Consider the following 10389-nt stretch of genomic DNA (forward strand, 5'->3'; position numbering starts at 1 on the left):
CGGCGACAACTGTTCTTGACAGAATGAATCTAAAAAAAACCGAACCCTAATGAGGGCGGCGGCTACTGAAATATAGGGGTTAGGGGCATGGCTCCCCCCTGGACACGCCCCTAATGGGCTCAACGAAGATACACGGCCCAAATGCCAAATTACGATGTCGCAGCACCGGAACAGATTCTGGATGCCAACTTCCTCGGACAATTCCCGACGACTTAGAATGAGTTTAGGCCTGAAACCAACTCCAATATAAGCTCCATGAAATTAGCTTTCCATCCATATGTGGATCGTCGAAATCGGACTTCGGATGTGGCCTGGGCGTCCAATTTACGTCAGGCTGCTCCTGGACTCCGAGGTGGACTCGAAGTTAAATTGTATTGGGCCTCCATGTGGCTTGGCAGCCCTTGTTGTTCCTCCACGCCTCCATGGTCCTCTCCATGTGTTCCCTGGCCCTCTCTTTGGTTCCTAATCACATTATAAAAATTAGTTAGCAAACCTTTCTCACAATTATTAATAGAAACGCTTAGGAGCGAGCTCACCTCTAAATTTAATTGTCGCGCGCGAGCTCTTGTGATTGGACCTTGAATGGTTTGAATGTCCAGCGGAGGAACCTCTTATATATCCATAGGAGTGATGTCCTCATCATTCTCCCCCTCTTGAATCGGAGTCGTCCTCGACTCCAGCACATCCTCTTCTCTCAAGTAAGGCTTCAAATCTGAAATGTTAAAGGTGGGACTAACCCCGAACTCCGGAGGCAACTCAAGTTTGTATGCATTATCATTAATTTTCTCAAGTATTTTGAATGGACCATCAGCTCTTGGCATTAACTTAGACTTCCTCAAATCTGGAAAACATTCTTTTCTAAAGTGCAACCACACTAGATCACCCGGTTCAAGCTTTAATTCTTTCTTACCTTTGCTTCCAGCAACTCTATATTTTTCAGTCATCTTTTCAATATTTTACTTAGTGGTTTCATGTATTTTCAATATAAACTCAGTACGTTCTTTAGCCTCACTATGAATTCGCTCACTAGTAGGCAAAGGTAAAATATCAATAAGGGCGCGGGGGTTAAAACCATACACTACCTGAAAAGGACTTACCTTGGTGGTAGAATGTGTTGCCCGATTGTATGCAAACTCCACATGAGGCAAGCATTCTTCCCACATCTTCAAATTCTTATTTAAAACAGCCCTCAATATGGTCCCCAAGGTACGGTTCACCACCTCCATTTGTCTATCAGTTTGCGGATGACAAGTGGTAGAAAATAACAATTTTGTACCCAACTTGTTCCACAAAGTACGCCAGAAGTGACTCGAAAACTTCGCATCACGATCTGAAACAATAGTAGAAGACATACCATGCAAGCGTACAATCTCTTGGAAAAAGAGGTCAGTAATATGAACAGCATCATCACTTTTATGACATGGTATAAAATGTGCCATTTTAGAAAACCGATCCACCACAACAAAAACGCTATCTCTCCCCCTCTTAGTCCTAGGCAATCCTAACACAAAATCCATAGAAATATCCGCCCAAGGAATAGAAGGAACAGGTTGAGACATATACAAACCATGTGGATTCAAGTGTGACTTAGCCTTTTGACATGTAGTGCAGCGACTCACGAACCTCTGAACATCTCGCCTCATCTGTGGCCAAAAGAAATGGTTGGCCAACACATCCAACGTCTTTGTGGCACCAAAGTGGCCCATCAAACCTCCACCATGTGCTTCCTGCAACAAGAGAAGACGAACGGATCCAACTGGAATGCATAGGCGGTTAGCTCTAAACAAATACCCATCATTCAGCATATATTTATTCCAAGCACGACCCTCTTTACAATTCAGGATCACATCTTTAAAAGCAGCATCAAGTTCATACTGTCCCTTAATCGACTCATGTCCAAAAATGCGACAATCAAGTTGAGACAACATGGTGTAACGACGAGACAAGGCATCAGCAATAACATTATCTTTCCCTTTCTTGTGTTTAATGATGTATGGAAAAGATTCAATAAATTCAACCCACTTGGCATGTCTACGGTTCAGTTTATTTTGCATGTGAAGGTACTTAAGTGATTCATGATCAGAATGAATAATGAATTCCTTAGGCCATAAATAATGTTGCCACGTCTCTAGAGAACGAACAAGAGCATAAAATTCTTTATCATACGTGGAATAATTCAGAGTAGGCCCATTCAATTTCTCACTAAAATAAGCAACATGTTTACCTCCTTGCATCAACAAGCCACCAATGCCAACGCCACTGGCATCACATTCAAGCTCAAAAGTCTTACCAAAGTCAGGAAGTTGCAGCAAAGGCGCCGAAGTAAGCCGCTCTTTCAAAGTATTAAAAGCTTGATCTTGTGCTGGGCCCCAATGGAAAGAAACACCTTTCTTCGTCAACTCATGTAGTGGGGCGTCAATGGTGCTGAAATCTCTCACAAAATGCTGATAGAACCCTGCAAGACCAAGAAAACTTCGCACCTGTGTAATAGTCTGAGGGGTAGGCCAGCTCCTAATGGCATCAATCTTTGCACCATCCACTTCAATGCCCTGAGGAGTCACAACATAGCCAAGAAAAGCAACTCGATCGGTGCAAAAAATGCACTTCTCAAGGTTAGCATACAAGCTCGCCGCTCTCAAGGCGTCAAAAACAGCACGTAGATGATCCAAATGTTCCTCATGTGACTTGCTATATATCAAGATATCATCAAAATAAACCACCACAAATTTACCAATGAAAACACGTAAAACCTCATTCATCAAACGCATGAAAGTGCTAGGTGCATTAGTTAAACCAAAAGGCATCACTAACCACTCATATAAACCAAATTTTGTCTTAAAAGCAGTTTTCCATTCATCACCCAACTTCATGCGAATCTGGTGGTATCCACTACGCAAATCAATCTTTGTAAAAAATATAGCGCCACTTAACTCATCAAGCATATCATCTAACCGAGGTATAGGATGACGGTATCGAATAGTTATGTTGTTAATGGCTCTACAATCTACAAACATGCGCCATGTACCATCTTTCTTAGGAACCAAAAGCACAGGTACAGAACAAGGACTAAGGCTCTCACGCACATAACCGCAGTCCAAAAGCTCTTGGACTTCTCGCTGAATCTCTTTAGTCTCCTCGGGATTGGTCCTGTATGCTGCTCGGTTGGGCAAAGACGCTCCCGGAATCAAATCAACTTGGTGCTCAATACCTCTCAAAGGTGGCAACCCCGGTGGGAGCTCATTTGGAAACACATCCTCATATGCCTGCAAAATGTCAGCGACCGCAAGAGGCAAAGTGCTAGCTATATCACGAATAGGAAATAAAGCATCCTTACATATCAAAGCATAGCACACAGTAGAAGCATCCATATCATATAGATCAGATTTGGTTACAAGCATATTATGATTTTTCAATTTAATAGCGGGCTGGGTTGCAACTGGAGCAGAAACATCAGGTGAAGCAAGTCGTTCTTTATCAGTTTGTACAATTTCAGCAGGGGTCATTGGGTGCAAAGTGATTTTCTGGCCCTTATACATAAGTGTGTATGTGTTACTTCTACCATGGTGGACATCATCATTATCAAATTCCCATGGACGACCCAACAAAAGCGAACATGCATCCATGGGTACCACATCACAATCTGCATAATCAGAATATGGACCAAGAGAAAAATGCACCCGTGCAGTTTGATTTACCTTAACCTTACCCGAGTCGTTTAGCCACTGAACATGGTAAGGATGTTTATGAGGGCGAGTGGCCAAACCCAACTTCTGGACCAAAACAGCACTAACCAGGTTGTTGCAGCTGCCTCCATCAATGATGACACGTGCACGCTGATCGTTGATCACAAATAAAATCTGGAACAAATTATGGCGTTGCATCTTGTCTGCTTGTCCCAATTGTGTACTGAGAACATGGTGGACAATACAAATCTGCTGAGAGCCCGCATCACCCACACTCAATGAAAGACCCACATTAGAAGGTGGGTCATCCTCAGTATCGTCCTCAGCATCCGAAGTACTGATGTAGCCACCATCATCAGTGGCAATGTATGTCCGCTTGCTTGGGCATTCTCCAATCACATGGCCAAAGCCCTGATAGCGATGGCACTGAATGCCAAAGGAAGAGCGCGCTGCTGGTGAGGCACTCTTGGTCGGTTCCTGCACACGAGGCTTACCATCGGCAGGCGTGGTCGCTGGAGCTGGTGACACCGCCGTGGAAGCACCTTTGGGAGTAAAAGACTTGGGCATGTAGGATCTGTTGGTGGTGCTCCTGCTCTGAGGTGGTTGCTGCTGCTGTTGTTGTCGTCCCTGCAATTCTTTTTCTGCAAGCATAGCAAGCTGGAACAACTGGTTGGTGGTAGTAAAAGATTTATAGTCAACAATGTCATGAATTTCACGTTTCAAACCACCATAAAAGCGATACACTTTATCCTCAGCATCCTCAACTACACCACATCGAACCATGCCCTTTTGAAGCTCTGCATAATACTCCTGAACAGACATATCACTCTGATCTAAACGTTGTAATTTCTTACGCATATCACGCTTATAAGATGCAGGAACAAAACGATCACGCATTGCTATCTTAAGCGCGTCCCATGAATCAGGTTGTATATTTAATTGAGCACAGTCTTGCCACCAGATTATAGCAAAATCTTTAAATTCAATAGTGGCTTGTCTAACCCTATGTTGGTCAGGAACAAGATGGGAAGCAAATTTTTGTTCAACAGTCATCTCCCAATCTAAGTATTCCTCTGCATCATAACGACCATGGAAAGAAGGTATGGTAAATTTGACTTTGGCATAAAGATCATCATTACTTCTAGTGCGCCGATGTTTGGTTCCTCCCATACCTGTTTTATTCTTGCGAAGATATTGACGACGGACCTTCTCCGCACGAGTCTTAGCCATATCAGGCTCGCCATCAGACCTAAAAATGATTTCATCATCGTCCTCTAGCCAGTCATCATCATCGTCTTTGTTCTTGGAAGGGTTGACTTCAAGATGTTGAACCCTGTCGGTCAGTGTAGAGAGGCGTTTGTTCACACCCTCAATCGTATGATTGGCCGCTTGGACGTCTTGCGCCACCTTGTTTATCTCCTTAGCAAAAAACTCCTTGAGTTCGTCCTTCATGGCCTGCAATTCACCAGACAAAACAGGCTTGTCGTCCGGCATGGTTAGTGAAACAAAAAGACCCTATGAAATAGGTGGGTTTGTTGGTGGAATCACACCCTCACACGCGTCTTACCAAGTTCTTACCAACACAAGCAGTGGGATGGTACAACCGGTAGATGGTGAAAACCTGTGAGAAGAGGGTACCAGGATTGCATGGATCTTTTTGCTGTACCAATCTGAAGTATATATGTGGAGCTTGGGAGGCTTAAAATATGGTAGCAAGGAATAGCAATAATTCAATTCAGAAATTGCAAAGCTGAAAATTAGTCCCAAGCTAGTCTATGTCGCCGGCCTAAACTTGTCTCGGACCTAGTTCAAGCAAGCAATAATATAACTCAGCACCAAGACTCAAAGGATGCAAGCACTTCTGAATTTTTTTTCTCTTTCTTTTTCCTTGCTTTTTTTCTATTCCTTTTTTCTTTCCTTCTTTTTTTGTGCGACTTTTTTTTCAGCACCTCTGCCTTTTACTCTTTTCTCTCAGAAAGTGCCGCAATACAGAGATCAACTCAAACTTGATCGCAGTCAAAGGAATTCGAGGCGATACACCTGCATGTTTTCTAATCTGAACACAAAAAGGACCAGGCGACTACTAGAGATACAAGGAAACTAATATTTCATTCGTCACATGCCAAATTTTCTTTTCCTTTTTTCCCACGCAGCAGTCTTTCCTTTTCTTTTTTTACTCACCTAAAATTAGGAACAGAACTACAAGACGACTCTTTCTCTTCCACGATGACTAAACTTGCCAACTTCTTTTACAACTTACCGCTTGCACCAAAATACATGCACCAGCAAATCAGCAAGCAGGCAATCGACACTAAGATCCTAGAACAAGATCTAGACACGGCAAACACAACGACACGGCGAGGGACCAAAATTCAGAAAAACAATCTGAAAAGAAAAATTGCAGCGGCAAAACAGGCACAATGAAAAAAAAACAAGCAAGAACTCGAAAGAAACGCAGCTCAAATGAAGTGACTCTGCAGATGAATGATTAATCTCACGAGTTGAGGTTTCACAAACCGATGAACGGCGACAACTGTTCTTGACAGAATGAATCTAAGCAAAACCCGAACCCTAATGAGGGCGGCGGCTACTGAAATATAGGGGTTAGGGGCGTGGCTCCCCCCTGGACGCGCCCCTAATGGGCTCAACGAAGATACACGGTCCAAAGGCCAAATTACGATGTCGCAGCACCGGAATAGATTCTGGACGCCAACTTCCTCGGACAATTCCCGACGACTCAGAATGAGTTTGGGCCTGAAACCAACGCCAATAGAAGCTCCATGAAATTAGCTTTCCATCCATATGTGGATCGTCGAAATCGGACTTCGGATGTGGCTTGGGCGTCCAATTTACGTCAGGCTGCTCCTGGACTCCGATGTGGACTCGAAATTAAATTGTATTGGGCCTCCATGTGGCTTGGCGGCTCTTGCTGTTCCTCCACGCCTCCATGCTCCTCTCCATGTGTTCTCTGGCCCTCTCCTTGGTTCCTAATCACATTGTAAAAATTAGGTAGCAAACAATTCTCACAATTATTAATAGAAACGCTTAGGAGCGAGCTCACCTCTAAATTTAATTGTCGCGCGCGAGCTCTTGTGATTAGACCTTGAATGGTTTGAATGTCCAGCGGAGGAACCTCTTGTATATCCATAGGAGTGATGTCCTCATCAGTTGGTTTGGTCCGCCTGTGTTATTGACAGGTGGGGTCTTAGTCCATCCCGTATGCGAGTCGGACCACCCCTCTCCGTTCACGACTCGATCACATAGATTCATACAAATTAACACAGTGACACCAATACGTATCCGATAGTTATAGTAACTTTGTCCGTAGTAACGCACGGACATAATTGCTTATCTATATCTATACCTATTTCTAAAGGAAGAAAAACCAATCCTTCGTGTGTTCTGCCGTCCGTGGTTTCGTCCGTCGTCCGTTTTCCGCCCCATTGATTTTTCAGGCTATCACAATCCGATCGCAATTGCTCCCTGGTAGAATTGGGACCGGTGTACGTTGTGATCCGAATCTTAAAATCATCAGAATATAATGGTACAAAAGCGTTTATATGCTTTGGTAAAACCATGAGACGTAGCTGGATACGAGTCCTCAACCTCGTGAATCGGGCTCGCGCCCTCGCTGGCAACTGGGCACCTAGGCGCGGCGCCCCTCGCATTATCGTCGCTTGAGTGCTTGACACCTTGAACGCATACCCCTCTCTTTTCCTCACTGCGTGACAGTGCCCTCCGGCGCGGTGGCGAGAGCAGATGGGCCTATGGCAACTGGCAATTGGCTCTCAGCTCGTTGGTTGCGGCGGAGTTCACCGTGGTTACTGCTTGTCCAGCTTTTAATCCACCGGCAGCAGAACATGACAAGGTATGGAAACGATGCCCATAGAAAGTCTAGATTAAATACAGTATTATCTCGGCCTAAAGCCAAAACGGTAGTTATCATTTTCTTTATTTTTTTGCCTCTGTCTTATATATATAACCCTCAGGTTTTCAAGTGTTATTTTTTCTTGGAGGCAAAGTTTTCAACGCCACGAGTTACCAGTAATCGATGTCTTTTCTTTCAAATTTGTGGTATGCAGGTATTAGACTATTTTAAAAAAAACAGAGAGCTATAAAATTAATTCACATAGCATATGGATTTGTCCTTGAAGTAAATGACAACGTATTTAAAAGTTTTTTCTAGGATATTTTCATATGTCCGTTTAGTGTCAAAATTTACTAGACTGAGGCAAGTACTTATGGGTTACAGATAAACCTAAGTGACCATAAGTTCATATACAAATTTAGTTTTAGGATGAAATATTATGTATGTCTATCATTACTTTTTCTAACTCTTCGAGACAAGCAACAAATTTACAGCAACTATATTTAAATAAAAATATTAACCATGGCAACACACGGGCATTATACTAGTATATCTATAAAGAGCGGACCGTTTCTGCGGTATGTTGACTTTTGGTCCATCATCTCTCAATGACATGTGGGCAAAAAAAAAAACACCTCCCCGCAATAGGAAGGAATCCTTCGAATCCTTCACGCCTTCTGCCTACTCCAATTTTTCGTCCGTCCTCGCGCTGAGACTTGGCTGAGTCAGACTCGAATATGGCCGCCGCACCGAGCTCTTGGTGCTCACGTCAAGATGCTTAGCCCGCATGGCAATAAAGCTGAGTTCATCTTGTGGTCTATTTATGCTCAAGTTTATGGAATACTGGACTGGAGAGACTCTATCTCATCCTATTACACAGGTTTATATGCTTCTTATATTAGTGTCCGTGCGTTGCTACGGATAATAATATAATATACCTATATAATACTATTAACTTTTTGTTTCATGGTCAGATAGTTTTGCATACCGATCTCTTTCTCGCATCCTCTTACGTTCTTTAGGATCTGTGAGTGATGGTTGGTCACCGGATATCATGGGCCCACTATCATTGCTAATGTTGTCGTCATCTGAAAAATAGTATTATTCATTTTTAGTTGCAATATGAGGTGGAATAAACATTTATAGAAGATAATTGATTAATATTACTTGTGTTGGTGGTGGTGCTTTGGTCATTCATTTGAGTGTGTTTCTCATATCCGTTCGAAGAAGCCATCTGCAAGAAATATGTGTCAGTTCTAGTTCAAATTTAGATGTGATAATGAAATGAGATACCCAAGGATGCACCACAAAAGTGTGAATAGATTCATGTCGCAAAGTTATTTGGAAATTCCATATAGGGACCCAATATGTGAACCGATGGATGCAAAATACAAATAAGAAGCTATCTTATTAGCAGGACTTTTAGGTTAAACCAAGCACATATAAAAATACGCATGGATCAATCACAAATTTAATCTTTGTATGCTATTTTGAGCTTTTTTCAGAAAGATACATTGTGTATAGAGTATAACCCTATCGGAATGACTGCATTGTAATTTTGTATTTTATTTCACATCCTTATTGCCTACTGAAAGGACCTTTTGTGAGAAATATCTTTGGGAAAGGCTGGGGCTATAAAAATGCCAATGAAAAAATCTCTCCTATTACTCTGACAGGCTTCTCCCGTGCGTACAGGTACTCCGCCAAGCATTGCGGCGACTAGGCTTTCATCCAGGCTGTTGTCGTCAGATTTTGTTTGCTATGAAGATAAAAAGGAACACGGTGGTCCTGTTCATCGCAATTGCGGATGATTGGTGTGATAGGCCTGCCCTCGCTCAATCTGCAGATCAATTGGAATTCTATTCGGAACCGAACAAATCAATCTAAATCTCAGTCGGAATCCGGACAATCAATACCTCACGTGGTCATGACACAATTTGTATACATAGTGAAAGAGCAAAAAAAAAATAACGGTCTCATATGGTCTGAGTCAAATTTGTATTACTCGCAGCTCACGGCGACCGCGGCGGGCACGTCAGGACCGGGACTGGCTCGGGGGCGGCGCCTAGAGCTTGCTGCCCTCTTATGTTTTTGGCCCGTTCGGTGCTTTGTTTAATAAAGACCCCGTTCGGTGTTGGAGTAGAATTGGGCCAGATGGAGTAGGATTCGGCCAGAAAGCTGGTCAACATGATCACGCAAAGGCAGTGACTTGTATTTTGTTTCCTCTGATATTGATTCTGATGTTTTGGGTTCTTTTTTACAATCTTGACTTCTCAAATTAGCTTCAGTACCATGAATTTGATCAAAATGCTGAGTAATTACTCCTGTATTTGTTTTCCAACATAATAGTATTCCGGGTAATTTGTACCTAAATTGAATGATATCTTCCTGCATCATAGTTGTCAGCATTAGGACACATAAAACATTAACATTTCATTAACTCCATATTATTTCCCATAATATAAGAAGCATATAAACCTGTGTAATAGGATGAGATAGAGTCTCTCCAGTCCAGTATTCCATAAACTTGAGCATAAATAGACCACAAGATGAGCTGTGTTGTTATAGAATGGTGAGTACTCCAAATAATATATATAACAAATAATAATCTTTGTATGTCAACATAGTTATTGTAACATACCTATCCTTTTGCATTGGTGCTTGTAGTTGTTCCGTGATTGTCCATGTAGTAACCTGGAGGTCTTTCCATTTGTGGCTAATCAAGTTTGGCTGTTTTTCAATAATGTCCAAATGGTATTGTAGTCCTTGCAACTATAAATTATTGATATTAGTAACAATGCAGTAAAGATATAGGTGAGGATCAATTTAGAACATCTT

General features: G+C 42.4%; 1 protein-coding gene across 1 annotated transcript; it reads right to left on the reverse strand.

Moving 5' to 3' along the window:
• Positions 1-611: 611 nt before the first annotated feature.
• On the reverse strand, positions 612-5177 carry LOC120654436. The gene is made up of 2 exons (XM_039931973.1): positions 1835-5177; positions 612-841 (listed from the first exon to the last, which is right to left on the reverse strand). The coding sequence occupies exons 1-2, from the start codon at positions 5175-5177 to the stop codon at positions 612-614; spliced, it is 3573 nt and encodes a 1190-aa protein (XP_039787907.1).
• Positions 5178-10389: the final 5212 nt, after the last annotated feature.

The sequence above is a fragment of the Panicum virgatum genome, chromosome 1K, assembly GCF_016808335.1.
Source record: "Panicum virgatum strain AP13 chromosome 1K, P.virgatum_v5, whole genome shotgun sequence".
NCBI lineage: Eukaryota > Viridiplantae > Streptophyta > Magnoliopsida > Poales > Poaceae > Panicum > Panicum virgatum.